Source organism: Schistocerca piceifrons, chromosome 1 (assembly GCF_021461385.2).
Source record: "Schistocerca piceifrons isolate TAMUIC-IGC-003096 chromosome 1, iqSchPice1.1, whole genome shotgun sequence".
Taxonomy (NCBI): Eukaryota; Metazoa; Arthropoda; class Insecta; order Orthoptera; family Acrididae; genus Schistocerca; species Schistocerca piceifrons.
Window position 1 is genome coordinate 962,666,649 of NC_060138.1, and position 21,207 is coordinate 962,687,855.

The window sequence follows — 21,207 nt, forward strand, 5'->3', positions numbered from 1 at the left end:
TGAGGCACGCAAGCCTCCCCACCAGCGTCAAGGTCCATGGTTCGGGGGAGGGGGTTGAAAGGGGAATATATTATAGAAATGAGGGAGGAAAGAGAAGTCCCACAGGTGAAACAGGCTTTAGATTTTTTTAATTCTGTTGGTTCTAATATGCATATGTTTCTGATTTTGGCATTGTAAAAGTCAGTCTCTCTCTCTCTCTCTCTCTCTCTCTCTCTCTCTCTCTCTCTCTCTCTCTCTCACACACACACACACACACACACACACACACATTCACACGAGCAATCACACCTCATGCACATATGCCCACTATCTCAAGCCAGAATGCAACTGTGTCACACTGAACAGAAGCATAAATGTGGAGTGAAGTGGGGAAGTGGGGGTGGTAGCAGGGTGTGGCTGGGAGGGAGAGAACTCGGCACTGCTTAGCGTAGCATGTAGGGGCCAGACGATGGCCAGCAAGGATGTCAGGCACAGCCTCAGGAGGCTATGGGAGAGGAGCAGAGAAGAAGAAAAGACCAGTGGATGTGTTGGCAGAGAGCAGTGCACAATGAAAGTGAGGGGATATGAATTGGGAGTAGGTGATAGGACAGAGGGTCCAGAAACTGTTGCATTGAGGATGTGTGGACAGTAGTTTTGTGTAGCTTGATTTCAGGAGCAGAGAATGTGTTGTAACAATAACACACACCTGTTCAATTCAAATGAGCTGGTAGTGGAGGGAGGGATCCAGATTGAGATCAAGCATGCTGTTTTCAGCTGCTTGTTGCATTACAGGGCAGTAGACTTGCCTCTTGGCCATAATTTCTCTGTGGCCATTCACCCTGGTGGACAGCTGTTTTGTAGTCACATCAATATAAAAAACTACGCAATGATTGCAGCAGAACTGGTATATGACATGGCTGCTTTCACAGGTGGCCCATCTGCTGACGGGGTAGGACAGGACTGGAATAGGAAGAGCTGGGTGGGTGGACTGGGTAGGTCTTACACCTGAGTCTACCTCATGGATATGAACCCTGTGGCAAGGCATTGGGATTGGGAGTAGCACAGGGATGGACTTGGATGCTGTGGAGGTTGCATGGGTGATGGAAAACCTCTTTTGGAGGGGTGAGAAGGATCTCGGTTAGAATGTCCCTCATTTAAGGGTGTGATGATAGATAATAGAAGCCCTGATTAAGGATGTGGATCATTAGTTGCATTTTGGCATGGTATTGGGCAATGAAGGAATCATTCCATTGTAGCTAGTTCTTGGAGTGGTTGGAGGATTGGGGGCTTGTTGGGATATGGCATTAGAAATCTGTTTGTGAACTAGGTCTGTGGGATAGTGCCTATTTGTGTGATCTTCAGCATACTGGACAGTGGAGTTCTTGTCACTACAGATACACCATCCCTGGGCAACCAGGCTTTATGGGATGAATTTTTTTGTGTGAAAGGGATGGCAGTTATCAAAATGCAGGTACTGTTGGAGTTGGTAGGTTTAATGTGGTTAGATATGTGGATGGAGCCATCAGATGAGAGGAGGTCAACGTCCAGGAAGGTGGCGTGCTGAATTGGAGGACAAGTGGTTGTGTGTAGGATAAATTTAGTAAGTGATATGACTATAATAGAGGGAAACATTCAACGTGGGAAAAATAGATCTAAAAACAAAGATGATGAGACTTACCAAACAAAAGCGCTGGCAGGACGATAGACACACAAACAAACACAAACATACACACATAATTCAAGCTTTCGCAACAAATGGTTGCTTCATCAGGAAAGAGGGAAGGAGAGGGAAAGACAAAAGGATGTGGGCTTTAAGGGGGAGGGTAAGGAGTCATTCCAATCCCGGGAGCGGAAAGACATATCTTAGGGGGAAAAAAGGACAGGTATACACTCACTCACACACACACACACACACACACACACACACACACACACACACACACCTATCCGCACATACACAGACACAAGCAGACATTTGTAAAGGCAAAGAGTATGGGCAGAGATGTCAGTCGATGCGGAAGTAAAGAGGCAACTTGAAATTATCAGAGAATGTATCTCTGCCTACGTAGATCAACACCTTCAATCCATTACATGCTGTCTCCCATCCTTCATCAAAGACACCAACCACTTTCTCGAACGCCTGGAATCCTTACCCAATCCATTACCCCCGGAAACCATCCTTGTAACCATTGATGCCACTTCCTTATACACAAATATCCCGCATGTCCAGGACCTCGCTGCGATGGAGCACTTCCTTTCATGCCGATCACCTGCCACCCTACCTAAAACCTCTTTCCTCATTACCTTTGCCAGCTTCATCCTGACCCACAACTTCTTCACTTTTGAAGGCCAGACATACCAACAATTAAAGGGAACAGCCATGGGTACCAGGATGGCCCCCTCGTACGCCAACCTATTCATGGGTCGCTTAGAGGAAGCCTTCTTGGTTACCCAGGGCTGCCAACTCAAAGTTTGGTACAGATTTATTGATGACATCTTCATGATCTGGACTCACAGTGAAGAAGAACTCCAGAATTTCCTCTCCAACCTCAACTCCTTTGGTTCCATCAGATTCACCTGGTCCTACTCTAAATCCCATGCCACTTTCCTTGACGTTGATCTCCATCTGTCCAATGGCCAGCTTCACACGTCCGTCCACATCAAACCCACCAACAAGCAACAGTACCTCCATTATGAGAGCTGCCACCCATTCCACATCAGACGGTCCCTTCCCTTTAGCCTAGGTCTTCGTGGCAAATAAATCTGCTCCAGTCCGGAATCCCTGAACCATTACACCAACAACCTGAAAACAGCTTTCGCATCCCACAACTACCCTCCTGACCTGGTACAGAAGCAAATAACCAGAGCCACTTCCTCATCCCTTCAAACCCAGAACCTCCCACAGAAGAACCCTAAATGTGCCCCACTTGTGACAGGATACTTTCCGGGACTGGATCAGACTTTGAATGTGGCTCTCCAGCAGGGATACGACTTCCCCAAATCCTGCCTTGAAATGAGATCCATCCTTCATGAAATCCTCCCCACTCCACCAAGGGTGTCTTTCCACCGTCCACCTAACCTTCGTAACCTCTTAGTTCATCCCTATGAAATCCCCAAACCACCTTCCCTACCCTCTGGCTCCTACCCTTGTAACCGCCCCCAGTGTAAAACCTGTCCCATGCACCCTCCCACCACCACCTACTCCAGTCCTGTAACCCGGAAGGTGTACATGATCAAAGGCAGAGCCACGTGTGAAAGCACCCACGTGATGTACCAACTGACCTGCCTACACTGTGAAGCTTTCTATGTGGGAATGAGCAGCAACAAACTGTCCATTTGTATGAATGGACACAGGCAGACAGTGTTTGTTGGTAATGAGGATCACCCTGTGACTAAACATGCCTTGGTGCACGGCCGGCACATCTTGGCACAGTGTTACACCATCCGGGTTATCTGGATACTTCCCAGTAACACCAACCTGTCAGAACTCCGGAGATGGGAACTTGCCCTTCATTATATCCTCTCTCCTTGTTATCCGCCAGGCCTCAACCTCCGCTAATTTCAAGTTGCCGCTGCTCATATCTCACCTGTCTTTCAACAACATCTTTGCCTCTTTACTTCCGCCTCGACTGACATCTCTGCCCAAACTCTTTGCCTTTACAAATGTCTGCTTGTGTCTGTGTATGTGCGGATGGATGTGTGTGTGTGCGCGAGTGTATACCTGTCCTTTTTTCCCCCTAAGGTAAGTCTTTCCGCTCCCGGGATTGGAATGACTCCTTATCTTCTCCCTTAAAACCCACATCCTTTCGTCTTTCCCTCTCCTTCCCTCTTTCCTGATGAAGCAACCATTTGTTGCGAAAGCTTGACTTTTGTGTGTATGTTTGTGTTTGTTTGTGTGTCTATCGACCTGCCAGCGCTTGTGTTTGGTAAGTCTCATCATCTTTGTTTTTAGATAAATTTAGTAATATGTATGAGGAATGATGTAGTGGGTTTGCAGTTTGAAGGACATTGCGTGAGGTACTGTTCAGTAGTGGCAAGACTGTGGCCATAAGGGATGTTGGTGTATGGGGAAATGGCATCATGACAAGTAGAGATCCAAGAGGTAAAGGGCTGGGGATGATGGAGATTAAGTGAAGGAAGTGGTGGGTATGTTTGACAAGCGATGCTAGATTTCAGGCTCTTGGTAGGAGGCGTTGGTCAGTGAGAGCCAATATTCTTTCAGTGGGTGCACAATAACCAGCTACAGTGGGATGTCCAGGATTGTTGGGTTTTGTGGACTTCATGGAGTATGTCGCAGTGTGAAGAGGGAAACAGATTCTGGGTAGAGGTTCTGGAATAGGCGCAAGATTTCAAGCAGGGATTAGAGATTGTGTTGGAACTCTGGGATTGGTTTACTCTAGCATAGTCTATAGATGAAGGAGTCAGCCTAAAGGCTCCACCACACTCCTGCATATTGACAGCTGCCATCCCTTCCACATCAAAACATCCCTCCAATACAGCCTGGCCACTTGGGGATGGCAAATCTGCAGTGACAAGAATTCCATTTTCCAGTATGCTGAAAGTCTTACAAAGGCCTTCATAGATGGGCACTATCCCCTCACACTTAGTTCACTAATAGATTTACTATGCCATAACACCTCACATCCCCAACCCTCCCATCAACCCCAAGAACTAGCTATAACAGAACGCCCCCTTCATCACCCTACAACATGCCAGACTAGAACAACTGAACCACATGTTTCGTCAGGTCTTTGATTATCCATCATTGAGTCTAAAATTAGGGACATCCTCCCCAAGCTCCTTCCCATCCCTCCAAAAGTGGTGTTCTGTTGGCCACCCAATATCATAGTCCATCCCACTGCCACTCTCAATCCCATCCCCCTATAAGACCCAGCTGCAAGACCTGTCCAGTCCACTCTTAGTCCATGGGGTTATCCTACTTCATCAGAGGCTGGGCCTTGTAAAGCTTTTTGGTCCTGCTCACTGCGAAAAATTTGTAGTTGTTTTCTGTTAATATATTGGCTCTCTCTAGGGATGATTTCACTTAGCATCTTGACAATACTAGCTTTACGTGATATTTGTTCACTTAATGCAGCTGGTTGGGCTAAATAAAAGTCACTGTTTTAAAACATATTACTTTATTCCAGTTAAGTGGTCATGTCCACACTCCAGTGCTGCCCAACGGTAAAGACCCCAAGCAACCTGTGTCTGGGCCCCTCTTCACTTGGGCTGCTTCTGCCACATTCTGACACGTAAAGTAGTCCATCCAAAATAACAAAGATTTCTACAACTTTCACACATTCTGGCATTCTAAAACTATTTTCTATGGCTAAATTTTGATGTTCTTGAGCAAATATCACTATTGTCTTTTAATTCTGTGGAAAATTCTTGTAGGACATATGGCACCTGGATACATTATGTAAGCCTACTGATTTCCTGCAAAAATAACCAATGTGTGGAAATAGTGTCTTTGCATTAATTCAAAGAGCCTCTATGATGTTGCCTACCACTGGTCATCGATGTTATAGTAGTGTTATAATAACCCCCCCCCCCCCCCCCCCATAGATTTTGGCCAAATCACAAATGAAGAGCAAAATTTTTTAATGATTAGTCTGAGGGACATGAAATTTAAAAGGCTATTTACTTTTAGTTCGAGACAATACTTAAATGATCCTGTTATATGAAAACATATGTTCCCAGAGGGCATTCCAGCATTAAATAAATAAAAAGTAAACAATACATAAAACTATAAGTGACAAATAGAATTCCAGTATTTACAAAATATACGGGTAATATTACCTATGTGTCAGAAATGTGGAAGATGATTAAAATTACTTTCCATTCCGTGTTAAATATAAACATCCAAATTTTTATTTAAAAGGCTTAAGATTTACAAATATACAATGAAATGCTTTAAAATTGATGTACTCTTATGCCATACAGAATTTCATAAATGAGTTTTTTCTTTTTCCTGTAAAACATATACATATATGTGAACTTTACACCAATGAAACACATTTTGCACTCTCTTGTGTACTCTGCTTCCAGTTTCATTATCCACAGCACAAACTTTCAACACTCACTGATACATTTGATTTTATCAGTCTTGTCTCTTGCAACCGTTGAGTCAGTATGTCCAATCCAGAGTTCTTTTCACTGACAGTCCAAGTATCACCCACTGCATCAACCCATCCTCCTCCATATAAGTACTTAGACTCCCAAATGCGAAACAAGCTAAGATATTCTAATGAAAGCCACATTCACTGAAATTTTACTGTGATAAGTCATTAAGGAAAACTAAACAAAGCTTAAGAAATGCACAAATCAAGCCTCCAGTTTGGGATTCGATTCTCAAAGTAATGTGAAAAATGCAAAATAATTTCCAGCTGTGCATCGTAGTAGTCCTCTCAGTATCAGTGAAACAAAGTCCAACTCAATATCTGACAAGAAAATTAACCATTAATCCCCAACTACTTCTTTCGTAAATCAAATGGCCCATTTTACCCTCCTGCTTGTGTGCAATAACTATATATAACTTAAAATCCAAGCAATAACAAAAATCTTTAAATGTGCACTTGATAAAATCCTACAGTGTTATTACAAAGTTACTGGTCAAGTAATACTCATTTTAGGATTAATACTGAATCTTTACCCTTCAGAAGTTGTATATAAATACACTTGTAAACGTGAAACTAACTATTAAAAAAAATATTTAAAAAACACACACACATACACCACTCTCTCCAGTCTCACTCAATTCAACATATTCCATCATGATCCTCTTTCATTATATAACTTTATCTCATTTATATTTCTCACGCAAAGTATTTTGTTTGTCTGGGGGGCAAACCAAACATTATGCATTTGGATGTGGAATTGCCATTACCTCAAAAGGCCCATAATATGATCCAAGAAATTTCTTTGTCTCATTGTTGTGCTCACTTGACTTCTCCTTCATCCTCACCAACACCAGATCTCCAACTCTTATCTCTGTCACCTTCATCTTTCTGTCATGTCTTTGCTTTCTTTGCAGTGCTCTTCTCTCCATGTTCTCCCTTACAAAAGTTTCCAACTCTTCTCTTCTCTTCTCATCTCATTATGTGGGGGATAATCGACATGTTCTAAGATCAGATTTGGTGGTTTTGTGTTGAACTCCACCTCCCATGATGAAAACCCTATTGTGTTATGCTTCACACAATTCATTACAGTTTCAAAATCTTTTTGGATGTTTCACCAAAGAGCTATGTTTATTGCTACAGTATGTTCTGCAGAGCCATCCCAATTCTCTCATATATTGCTCTGCCAGATTGCTCAAGGGATGATACATTGAGATTCTTATATGCTTTATCCCTGCAGTATCTGTAAACTTAATCCAATCATTACTAGTGAATTGGCATCCATTGTCATTTAAAATATCTGTTGGTACCTAATCAAAGGAAAATACTCTTGTGTGAACTTGGAAATCAGACTCTTACTGGTTGACTATTTTATTGCATTCAACTCAATATATTTACTAAATACATCCACTTTTACACAAATGTATTTGCATCCACCTCTTCCAGTTGTCAGTGATCCAAAAAGATCAACTGCTACCAGATATCCTACCTTTTCAGGTATTATACACTGCATGTATTCCTGACTGTGTGCCTTGCTTACCTTAACTCTCTGACAGGTGTCACAACTCTCAAGCTGTTTCCAAATTCGTCTAACCATATTACTGAACGCAACATTTTCCCTCAGTGCATTTTTGAGGTACATAGTGTCCATAGCTCAGGTGCACATGCTGAATTAAATCATTGTCATAGTCCTCTGTAAAACATAACTTCCATTCATCACTACTTTTGTTTGCCCTTCTGAACAAAATTCCATTATGTTTTTTGTAATATTCAAAGTTTCCTTGTCTCTAGTTTGCTGGCACCTCTTTATCTATTGTAGCTTGGGATCCTGATCCTGTGATCTTCTCATGTCCCTACATACTCCTCTGATATTTCTCTCGCATTTTAAATTATTTCTTTCCATCCTCTTCCTCTCTTAACATACCCCAATTCCCGCTGGTAATTTTGAGAAAGCATCACCACAACATTTTCAGTTCCCTTTATGTACTGGATGCTGTAATTAAATTGCTGCTGAACATAGCCCATCTCATTAGTCTGCTGTTCAACAATTTACATTCACTTAAATAGCTAAATGCTTTATGGTCAGTGAAAACAATCACTTCATGATCCAATAGATAGTTTCTGAACTTGGTGAATGCCCCCACAACTGCTAACAACTCCTTTTCAGTGATCCCATAGCTCTGCTCATGTTTAGAAAGAGTACTCAATGCAAAAGCTATACTCCTCAGTTCTTCGTGTCCATCTACCGCTTTTTTCTGTGACAGTGCTACTCCCAAACCATAATCACTGCTGTCAGTGTGCAAATAGTAATGCAGGGTTGGATCCAGGTGGTATTGTAATCCACTGTTACTTAAACCATCCTTTATCTCCTGAAAATCTTTGGTGCAATCCTATGTCCACATCCAAATTGCATGTTTCTTTAGAAACTTGGTTAGGTTTGGTTAGTGTAGACTCTGATTCTTGATAAATTTTTGATACAAATTACACTTCCTAAAAAGGACTTCAATTGCTTCTTGTTATTAGGAACTGTACATTTAGCTTTAGCATCTATCATGTCTTTCTTTGGTATCTTTCCTGTGCGTGTGATAACATGTCCGAAGAATTCTATCTCCTTCCTGGCAAACTCACACTCGCTTACTTTAAGCTTTATGCCACCCCTTCTAAGGGCACCTAACACTTCTGTCAGAAGATGGCAGTGACTTTCCCTGTCAACAGATGCCGTCAGTATGTCATCCACATAGTGTCAGTTTGCTCAAAAGCTTTCTAAGTAAAACATGATCTAATGCTCTTATAAAAATAGCCACAGAAATGCCCAGTCCAAAAGGAACTACCTTAAATTGGTAGCATTTGCCACCGTATAAGAAAGCAGTATACTGTCTGCTCTTCTTGGCTAAGGGAATTTGCCAGAAACCAGATGTCAGACCCACACTTGACATTACTTCAGCATGATGGAACTGATAGAACAGGTCATCTATATTTTCTGGGTGATCTGTTTCCCTATAGATTATGGGTTCAGCTTTCTAGCCTCTGATGCAAGCCTCACTGATTTATCCCTCTTCTTGACAACACCTAGTGGATTATTGTATTTACTATTGCTTCTCTCTATTATTCCTATCTGCTGCATTCTTTCCAATTCAGTTTCAGCTGCCTTTCTTAGTGCAACAGCTATATGGTATGCTTGCTGCACATCAGAAAATACATTATTATAATATTCACATAGTAGATCATGCATCTCCTTCCTTTGTCCTTCACTTATCGTTTCAATGTTATCAATTTTGTGTTTAATTTCTGACATTGTCTTCTTCAGATCTCTGTGATTCCCCCTCCCGCTGTTCACTGTTTTCTCTTGCCCTTTGATCCCTGTTAATTACGTGTTGCCCCACTTTCATCTATCTTTAACTGGTTTCTTTTAGAGTCTAGAACAGCTCCCACATCGATCATCCAATTATAAAATTCATACAGGGTTCAGTAATAATGATACAGTTGTGACTAAATTCAATATCACCTATCTTAAAACACAGCATTATCTGGGTCCTAACAGGTGTGCTTAACCTGTCAGTCAGACCCCTAATCTGCATTCCAACGACTGGCAATTCCATAACTTGTGTGATGGATTTCAGATGCTCATAAAACATTTCAGAGATCCCACTACTCTCATTGCCCGAATCGAGAAGTGCTTCAGTCTCAAACCCTCCAACACTCACTTTAATTTTTGGTTGTAATTTTACTACCCTATTTCTTCTAAAAGATTATTCCTCAAGAAGAATCTTCTCAAAGCTTTGAAATTCATCTATAGCACCTTCCATGGTTATAATATTGAATTCTCCCTCTGTGTGGTTCATTGCCTTGTTGCTGCTCCCAGAACTAATATTACATTGTAACTCAACACAGTCTACTTCCACATTTACATCTCTGCTACTTGTATCTCCGGCTGTATCAACAACACACTGCAAAACATTGCTGTCTACCACACCAGTTTCATTAGAAAGTTCCTCAGTAGCTGCCAGAAAATTCTTGTAGGTCATATGGCAAATGGATACCTTATGTAAGCCTACTGATTTCCTGCGAAAATAACCAATGTGTGGAAATAGTGTCTTTGCATTAATTCAAAGAGCCTCTGCGATGTCTGCCATCGATGGTATTGTGACATTATAGCCACCTGTGAAAGTAGCCATCTCATATACCAGCACTGCTGTACTCATTGCAAAGCTTTTTATATTGGTATGATTACCAGCCAGCTGTCGGCCAGGATGAATGACCACCACCAAACTGTGGCCAAGAGCAAAGCTTGTGGTACAACATCAGCTGATCCTAAAATGTTTGATTCCAATGGCTGCTTCGCAACCTGGGTCGTCCAGATGCTCTCCTCCACCACCAGCTTATCTGAACTGTCCAGATGGGCGTTATCCTTACTACACATTCTCTGCCCCTGAAGTCATTTCAGCCTCAACCCATCGTAACCCACTGTGTCTACACCCTCTACACAACAGTTTCTGCCCCTTCTTTTGTATGCAGGGTGCAGTCGTCCAGAATAATAAGAATGAATCCTGTTAATTGTTGTTTATTTGAGGCAACCAAATGTATAGTTTTCTTGAAGTGCAAAGCTTTTACAAAACCACCATTTCTTTGGCTATACCGATCATCACTCCAGCAGCATACATCATATCAAAATCTCTCATTATGTAGGACATTAGAAAATTCCTACCCTCTAAATTTTGTAATAACCTTTTATTTCTTACCTATTTTGAAAGAACAGATAAAAGGAAAAAACGATCCTTAGCCTCTTTATGAGCTTCCTGATTTTCTACCCTTAATGTGTCTATTTTAACAAAATTTTCTTTACTCCCTGTGCTAACCTCCTCCTCTACTCAGTGTGCCCTTAATTTTCTTGTAACTTTAGATTCATTCTCATTAATAAAGCTTTTGTACTGCTCTTTCCTAATATCTCGACACTATTTACCACTTTACTGCCTACTTATACTATATCATCCAGTGCAAAACTATCCACAAAGTTGTTTTCACCCATATTTTCCTCAGAATGTACTAGATTTATAACACATGGCTCTGCTCACTTTTTTCCTTGCTTCCTCTTCCATTTAGTTTCTCTTAGCTTCCTTAATGTCCTTGAAACTTACGCGAACTTAGCCGAGCTCTTAGCTTTACACAGTTTAAACAAATGAATTATAATATGTATTATTCGATCAATCTTTTGCTATAAATAATTTCTTAGGAAAATTCTATCACTCTGTGGTAGCGGTAGCACTTACTTTGATCCCTCCTGTGCTATTCTGTGATGATGATTCTGGAACAGGTAGGCATGTTTCCTGTGCCTTGAACTCCTGACATATACGTACACTGCACATAAACCCTCGTAATACATTGCACCAGCTACTAACAGCTCTCCTGTCCTCACATTGATCACAGGTGACATGTTTCCAACACACAGGCATCTCCACTGTGTCTTCTTCTTTCTTCAGCTCCAACACAAATCTTGCTTTTTTATTATTTGGGCTAAATATAGTGATAGTTCTTGCACCACATTCTATACCCATAAGCCACTTACACTCTCCTTATACTGTCCCATGTTTTTGATCAAGTAGATAGTGAAATTCGACAAACAAATCATAAATTATAACATTTCTGCTCCAAGTTTAAAAACGTAAGACTTCTTGACATCAACAGCTATGAAAACACTAGTTTCACAATGCATGGTCAACATTTAAATCTACCTGGTAAAAGGAGACTTGCATCAGACATAAACAAAGTTGTTGACGTAATAATTCATGAAAACAGCTGTGAAAACAGACGGGCTATCGCCCTAAATCCCAACATGCAGGGAAACTAGTGGAAAGGGCCAACTCCACCCAGATTTGGCCGAATATAAAAAATCCGGAACAGGAGGAAATTCAAAGCGACAAACTAAAAGTACCATTAAGGCTCATGCACTTAAATATACAATATCTTAGAAATAAGCTCAATGTTTTACACACTTTTGTTAATTGTCATTCACCTCATGTAGTTGTGTTAAACGAGCATGGACTAAAATATGAGGAAATTATTTACTTTAAACTAGATGGCTATTTCCTAGGAAATAGCTACTATAGACAGCATCTTAAACGTGAAGGTGTAGCTGTATTTGTTAGAGAGCAGCTCTAAGTAAATAAATTAAACCATCTAGATCTGTATGATAATGAAGGCTTGACTGAAGTGACAGGCGTGGAACTCCATATCAAAGGTTGCAGAAAGGGCACGATCAAACAGAAAATTATTGGGATTTATCGTCCATCAAAATCAGAGGTAGTGCATTTCATAGATACTTTTAGTAGAATAGTGGGACACCGCGACCCAAATGAGGTAACAATACTTGGTGACTTGAATATAGAGGCAACATTTTGCAATAACCAAAACAGCAGGCTAATAGATACCCTTAACTCCTATAATCTTATGAGTGCAGTAAATTCAGATACAAGAGTAACTCAGTCTACTTCTAGTAGAATAGACTACATAATACTAAGTAAAGAGGTAAAAGATAGTATTAGATGCTGGAATGTGGACTTCCACTACTCAGACCACAAATGTCAATTTGTAGACTATGAACACACAAGTACACAAGAAAGGACTCAGGTCGTAGAACATAAAAGAATGGTTAAAGAGAAAAACATTGATGCTTTTAAAGGTAAACTATAATCTGAGGATGAGCACTAGTTCTTGAGCAAAAAGGACCCAAGTACAAATGGGACAAATTTTATGATATTATTTTACAATTTCTTAATTTTTGCTGCCCAGTGAAAGAAATTAAGAAAGTAGTGACTCACAACCAAAATGTAAAAAACACCAGACTGACTGCCAGCTTACATGATTAAACCTAGGCAAAATATCGAGGATCTAAGTGTGCTTCATAAGTCAACTAAACTGCATATATTTAAGGATAAGTATAAGCAAGCTAAAAAACAATTTCAGGAACGGCTCTCAAATTTAAGAAAACAGATCCTACATAAGGAAATAGCTCAGTCATCAAATATAGGGAAGACTTCATGGAATATAATAAATAGATATCGCAAAGCCACCCCTAAGTTAGATGCTCAGATTGACAGAATCCAGCATGAAGGAAACCATATTAATGATCCAGATGAAATATGCAATATATTTAGTGAATATTTTATATCTTCAGCTGTGAATCCAGTTAATAACACAGCTCTGACTCGGATTGTAAAGCCTTACCCTAGGCTGGAAACTGCTTTTGAATTTAAGGAAGTGAGTGTGGAGGAAATAGGAAAAATAATAAATAACGTAAGGAATAAAACCTCATCTGACTGGGATGGACTGAGTAGTATTATAATTAAAAAATGCAATAAGGAATTAGTTGGAATAACTACCCATATGATCAACAGTAGTATCAGGGAGCACACATTTCCAAATATATTGAAGAAAAGTATAGTTAAACATGTGCATAAAAAAGGATTGAAAGAAGAGCTATCAAACTTCAGACCCATATCACTAATACCAATTTTCAGTAAAGTATTTGAAATTGTTTTGTTGACACAATTTATTGATTATTTCATGAAGAATAATTTACTAGCAGAAACACAGTATGGATTCAGAAAGCATCACAGTACCATTATGGCAATTACCTAATTTCTCCACAAGGTGTATGATGCCCTGGATGAGGGAATGCAGACAGCAGGGATATTTCTAGACCTTACTAAAGCATTTGACTCAGTGAACCATGAGCTACTACTAAGCAAACTGGAAAATTACAATATAAATGCCACATCCATACAACCACCGATCACTTATCTAACCAATCGTAAGCCATGTACAAAGCTGCGTTATGAAATTAATTGTCAGATCAAACATTCCAATCCAGCTATGAAACAGTGAAACAAGGTGTACCTCAGGGCTCTGTATTGGGTCCTTTCCTTTTCCCGGTCTACATTAATGATTTAGAGTCACCTCTGTACTCCCAACTAGTAAGTTATGCAGATGATACCTCGCTTTTGTTCTTTTGCCAAACAAACTAATGACTTGACATTGACTGCAACTGATGGCTTAAGTCAAATAACTACTTACTTCCATGATCAAGGTCTAAAAGTCAGTATTAGCAAATCCCAGCTATTACCATTTAAACTTGGTAATTCATACCAAAGCTGCATTGATAATATAAATGACAACAAAAAAGTAGACACCGACAAATGTTAATCTTTGGGGATATACTTTGACAAAAATCTTAGATGGGTAGAACATATCAGTTTTGCATGCGATAAAATCAGCAGTTCACTGAACTTAATTAGCAAACTATCAAAATTAGTCTCTGAACAAACATTAAAAACTGCTTATTATGGGACAATATTTGCATATATTAATTATGGAATAGAGGTATGGGGATGTGCTGCTGATACACACTTGAACAGAATCCTAACACTGCAGAAAAGAGGAATCAGGACCATGCAGCGACTAGGATACGGAGATTCATGTAGAGAAACCTTTATACAACATAAATGTCAACAGTGTACTCCTTCTATCTGTACAAATTAATAACATTCTTTGTGGACCATAATAATAATGAAGCTAAGTGCTCTGATGTGCGTACCCATAACACAAGACAAAAAGATTGCTTCTTCAGAAACAGAACTAAACTAAAGTCAACAGATCATAGTCCTTGGATAAATGGTCAGATATGGTTTAACAAACTGCCAAGTGCTATAAGATGCCACAGAGGTAAAGTATTCAAAAGGGAATTAAAATCATTCTTAACACTCAAATGTTTGTACTCACTGAATGAATACTGATATTAAAATGTAGCTATTCTGAAATGTAGGCCTAACTCTTCTAGCTATATGATTTACTATTCGGAGGTGATTGTAGTATATATTATTTTTGTAACAACATGCTGTAAATTCAAATACCTATACTACACTACTGGCCATTAAAATTGCTACACCAAGAAGAAATGCAGATGATAAATGGGTATTCATTGGACAAATATATTATACTAGAACTGGCATGTGATTACATTTTCACGTAATTTGGGTCCATAGGCCCTGAGAAATAGAAGGTGCTGGCCAGGGAAGCAGTCGAATATTTTCTGTATCCAGAAAGGCCCGTACAGGACCTGAAACATGCAGTCATGCATTATCCTGCTGAAACATAGGGTTTCGCAGGGATCAAATGAGGGGTAGAGCCACGGGTCGTAACACATCTGAAATGTAACATCCACTGTTCAAAGTGCCGTCAATGCGAACAAGAGGTGACCAAGACGTGTAATCAATGGCACCCCATACCATCACGCGGGTGATACGCCAGTATGGTGATGATGAATACATGCTTCCAATGTGCGTTCACCGCGATGTCGCCAAACACGGATGCGACCATCATGATGCTGTAAACAGAACCTGGATTCATCCGAAAAAATGACCTTTTGCCATTTGTGCAACCAGGTTCGTCGTTAAGTACACCATCACAGGCGCTTCTGTCTGTGATGCAGCGTCAAGGGTAACCGCAGCCATGGTCTCCGAGCTGATAGTCCATGCTGCTGCAAACGTCATCGATCTGTTCGTGCAGATGGTTGTTGTCTTGCAAATGCCCCCATGTGTTGACTCAGGGATCAAGATGTGGCTGCATGATCCGTTACAGCCATGCTGATAAGATGCCTGTCATCTCAACTGCTAGTGAGTCGAGGCCGTTGTGATCCAGCACAGCGTTCTGAATTACCCACCTGAATCCACCGATTCCATATTTTGCTAACAGTCATTTGACCTAGACCAACTCGAGCAGCAATGTCGTGATACGATAAACCGCAATCGCGATAGGCCATGATCCAACCTTTATCAAAGTCGGAAATGTGATGGTACGCATTTCTCCTCCTTACACGAGGCATCACAACAATGTTTCACCAGGCAACGCCGGTCAACTGCTGTTTGTGTGTGAGAAATCGATTGGAAACTTTCCTCATGCCAGCATGTTGTAGGTATCACCACCAGCACCAACATTGTGTGGGTGCTCTGAAAAGCTAATCATTTGCATATCGCAGCATCTTCTTCCTGTCGGTTAAATTTCGCGTCTGTAGCACGTCATCTTCATGGTGTAGCAATTTTAATGGCCAGTAGTGTTCGTAACAACTGTATGTTGCATTATGAAGTACTGTATCAAATAATGCCAAGTGCATCACCCGTAAGTGGCTTCTTGTACATGTGAATTGCAAATTCTTACTGTTTGTACAAAAATTGTATAAAAATGATATGACATTTGCAGAAGTCACCAGTCACCAGTCATGCAAAAAAAGATATTAAATAAATAAAAAAATGTTCATAGATAAACCGGATTTTTCTATCATTCTCCATTAAATTAAATGCTCACAGTTCTCGGTTAACAATCTCCTAATGTTGCACAGCAAATTCCAACAGAGATGTCAGTTTCTTGCTTTCACAGTTCTAATCCAAAAGCGATGCCAATTTAAGCAGCATTCATGGTCTGTCAAAAATCTTCCCTACTTCTTTACTAGAATTGCTCTGTTGGATGCATTGTACAGGCAACTACAAGTTGGGTAAATTAATTACTTGTACTAAACACAAAGTTGATGTCAATCTGATATACATACCACTCAGTTTATAATGTAATTGAACTGATAAAAGATATACCCACCATGGGGTGGGAGGAGAAAACGTGTGAAGGTTAAGTAAGTGTGCAAGCTTTCACAGCCAGTGGCTCCTTCTTCTGGTGGATCGGTTGAGGGAAAGGAAGAGGGATGAACGAAAGGACTGGTGAGGTTTAGGAAACAGGGAGAATTCGGAAAAGTCGCCCAGAACCCAGGGTTAGAGGAGACTTACTGGATGGAATGAGTAGGAAAGACTGAATCATTCTGGTTTCTCTGACATACATACTGCTCGATATACAGCGTAATAGGATCAATCTTTCCATCTCATCCCTTCTGATAAGTCTCATTTTCCTTCGTCCCTCTTCCTTCCTCTTCACACCTTCTGGCAGAAGAAGGAACCACTGGAAGCTTGTATGTTCCCTTAACCTTAATATATGTTTTGTCCTGCTGTCGCTTGGGTACTAGAGTTTTAATCTGTTGAATTACATTGTATTTTCAAAACGTTATTATTGTCCCTTGCAGATGTTGTTCTTGTTGGCTGAAAATAACATTCTTTTCCATGTAGTTGACTATTTAGCAATTATCTTAAATAATGAGGAGGATGTCATTAATTATCAGTTATTTGAAGCCGCTAAATGCTTTAGACTGCACAGCTTGTAAAAAAAGTGTCACTCTTTTGCTTACATTGTCATCACTCAACTAATGGGATAATGGGTCAGCCTTGATGCAAAACACTTTTGTTATTTATTTGTTCCCAGATTAGTTTCTGTGGTAATATCACCATCGCCAGTGGGTTCTTGCATTCTAAAACATGCAGAAATAGTGTATTTATAAACAACATAAAATGTTATTTCATTTGTACTGTTTGGTTCTAGGTATTGTATTCTGTGAATAATTTCATAATACCTTATTTACTATGTGTCACAGCATGGTTTTTACGATTGTTGCCACAGTTTGTGGCATATTTTCTGTTTTTTTTTTTTTTTTTTTTTTTTGTTGCTGAGTTTCAAGCTCCATATGTCATACAAAACTCACTCATGATATGGCATAATTTCAAATTTCCTAGTCTGCAATTCAAGCAGTGGCAGACCTAGTGGCGCACAAAATCAAATTATCACCACCACCACCACCACCACCACCACCACATCAATAATGTTACATAATGTGTCCCAGACCAAACTCAAGTGGAGGTGACTTCATACAATACTACATTCAGTATAATATTTTTGACAGCATTTGTGCCGTCTTCAGCTTTTGCCACTTCAACAGTATGCTGGCAATTATTGCATAAAAATTTTACTTTTAAGGTAATTAAAAGCAGAATTTATGCAGAGATTTACACCTTGCTCTATGTCAATGGCCAGTAACTATTTTTGTTAATGTTTGGTAAGTATTCTTTTTTTTTCGTTTGAACTGTGAGTGTATCCCACTTTCTCATCATTGTCTCCAACGGCTCTTTCCATGCAGTGATGATGATCAGCCCTCACCCTTCTGCACTGGCAAGAGTGGGCAGCCTGTAGGGACTCACTCCATTTGCTCGTAGTTCTCCATTAAATAGAAAATATGTGGAGCTTAGGATGTGCCTGAAAAGGTCAGTGGCCTTCTGACCAACAAGTTCTAGTGACTGACATAGAGGCATTCTGGCGAAAAATGAAACATTGAATGAGTCCTTCAGCCCAAAGTTGTTGAGGCATTTCATAGTATCCATAAAATTGTGAATGTGATGTGGACATTTACCCACATAAAAGGACTTACTATCTCTCTCAGGTATTTTGTCAGCAGGTGTATAGGAGCTCTGATGTTGCTCACAATGGAGCATAATGGCACCCCATCTTTGTGGACCTAGGGGAGTGCATAAAGTCTTGGTGGCACAGGCCCTTGTAGTGACAATTTCTTGATTACCCCTTCTGGTAACTGTGATTCCTTGAGAAGTGACCGGATCATGTTCTCCACCTTCTTGCTTGATTGAGCACTGATCTTCCTGTAGGAGTGGTAACCCTGCATCTTCTCAGTACGGTCTCATGGAAGAGAACAATAGTGTCATTGCCTTTTCAGCAGGTAAGATAACAATCTCAGGGCACTCTCTAAGATTCTGGATGGCAGCCAGGGAGGACAGAGCAACTACAATGATGCTACCACAGATGCTGATGCAAGTGTCTCCATGACTTCCAACAACATATGCCCTCGTTTGTGGACTGCAGAGGAATGGCTTGTGTTGGGAGAGGATGTAAGTTGGCCATGCACGCTCAGGAGCTCAGTTCGTCTATGCACTTTTGACGGCAACATGTCTTATCACCGAAATAATTTGTCCCTTGGACACTCTAGACTGGCAGTACATCCATTGACCGTTTTGTCATCAAATACCCCAGGAAAAATTAAAGAATAATATTTTTTAAGTTTTTTTAGATACAGTTCCAGATTTTTAAATGTGAATAAAAATGGTAGATGCAGTAGTATTTCCCCTTTCTGTTAATTCACAGCTTCAGTGCTCATGCTCTAATTATACATTGTACTTTTTTGGGTCTTATTGTTGTTCATGTATAATCTCTGATGTTTGTACATAGCCCACACTAGTGAACTATGGCGCACTGACAGCAAAATTGAAGTGAAGAATGCTTTTTTACATTTACATGCAGTAATCATCCTGCCCATTGCTGTTGGAGGTTGTCTGTATTTTTTGACAGTGCTTTGTAAGCATAGGAGACACATTGCTTGTCACTTAAGTTAGAAGTAAAATTGTTAATCTTCCTTTTTTAAATTGCATTGGAATATTGTATTTAGAGTGTTTGAGAAAGTTAAAACATTTCATTTTTCAATAAGGATATTTGTGGATGCCTTTTATTCCATTTTTGAGGGCCTCATTTGTGATGTGGCTCAGGAACTTATTTGTCTCCAACAGAGTATGAATTGCATTGCTTTTATTTTATAATTTACTCACTAGTATTTGATTTCAGTAATTATTGTTTCAGTGATACTGAAAGTAAAGCTTGACACTCTTGTTTCTTTACAGAATTTGCAGAAGCTGATTGCTTTTTCTGCTTCACAAATTTAATGGGAGAAATAAGAGACTTCTTCATCAAATCCCTTGATGAAGCAGAATGTGGTATAAGCGGTATGATGGCACGCCTTGGTGAACAACTTCGTAAGAGTGATCTGCAAGTGTGGCTCAGACTCCAGCAGCTGGAATTGCGCCCACAATATTACAGTTTTAGGTATGCAGTTTTTTCACAAGTTTGTAACTGGGGGCATAGGGAGAGGTGGAGACTGAATGCAGGAAGTACACACATTGTACGGCACCATAAGTACGTAATGCCAAGTTTCATGTTAGTTCTATGAAGTAATTCTGTGTCATTGCAATTTGAACCTGTATGCCCTGTTTTGTACAGGTCCCACACACTTTAGCAGTATATTGTGTCATATCACATGAGTATTTTGTAAGCAGTCTCATTTCTAGATTGATTTCATTTTCCAAGTTTCCCACCAAGTGCACAATTTTAAATTTCTGAACATTTAAAGCAAGTTGTCAATTCTGTAGGAAGTTAATGGCTCTATGTCTTCCCTAGTAAGAAATCCTCAATCCAGTCACAAATTCTGCTTAATATCCCATATGATCATACATTTGACAATAAGCATAGGTGTGTTACTGAGGCAAATGCTTTTTAGAAGTGAATAAGTACTACATCTGACTGACTGCCTTGATCCATAGCTTTGAAAATATTGAGTTTGGTGTATACAAAATGTTTTGAATCCATATTGGTTTGCTTGGAGGAGGTCATTCTTTTTAATAAACCTTATTTTGTTTGATCTCAGAATATGTTCTAAGATTTTACAAGAGATGGATGTCAAAGACAGAGGGAAATTTTGGGTGAATGTCCAACTAGTTCATAGTTCACATTCAAAAACTGACTACAAAAATAGTTAAACATTAGAAATATACAACTTTGCATCATATTCGTAAGCATTCAAACATTGAATTTAGTTGGGAAGAGTGGAAGACGGAAGACAAAATGTGGGCAATCACTATAAATGAGTACCAGCGTTACCTCACCAACTGGATTTACCTCACCTACTGGATTTGTGCTGTCCTTATAGGAAAGGAGTACATCCTGGTTTGAATAGTCACATGATATGAAGATAATGTAAATTAGTGTTCTAGACTCTGAATTTTTTTCATGTCTATATTTTTACTGGAAACTGTGTGTAGTCACTTCATGAAGTCAACAATGTAATGCCACAGAAACATGACATGTGTAGAATGCTAGTATCCTCAAACACCATGAGACAGATCAGATGTCCACAGTGCAGTCTTCAGAATTGTGTTACAGATACAATGGTACTGGGCACTATGCACTGTAAAAATTCGCTGAAAATAATGAAAATATTTATATAGTTGGTGTTGGTGGTGTTCACCGATTTTTGATAAAAAAAAAAAAAAAAGTTAGTTTATATTGAATAGTTAGCTCGAGCCCCCATGTGCTGAATATATATATGTTACATTCAACACTCAGCTTAATTGAG

The 21,207-nt window shown here is 39.8% G+C and overlaps 1 protein-coding gene across 3 annotated transcripts in view; it reads left to right on the forward strand.

The window, feature by feature from the left end:
- The window catches only part of LOC124730383 (TBC1 domain family member 13), a 237,540-nt gene that overhangs the window by 105,784 nt on the left and 110,549 nt on the right, over positions 1 to 21,207 (forward strand). For all 3 annotated transcript variants that reach the window (XR_007008528.1, XR_007008753.1, XM_047248505.1), the window contains exon 7: positions 19,700 to 19,901. Coding sequence is in view for 1 of the 3 variants with exons in the window: in XM_047248505.1 (XP_047104461.1) it covers positions 19,700 to 19,901 (202 nt within the window). In the remaining 2 variants the exon portion in view is untranslated. The remainder of the gene's footprint in view (positions 1 to 19,699; positions 19,902 to 21,207) is intronic.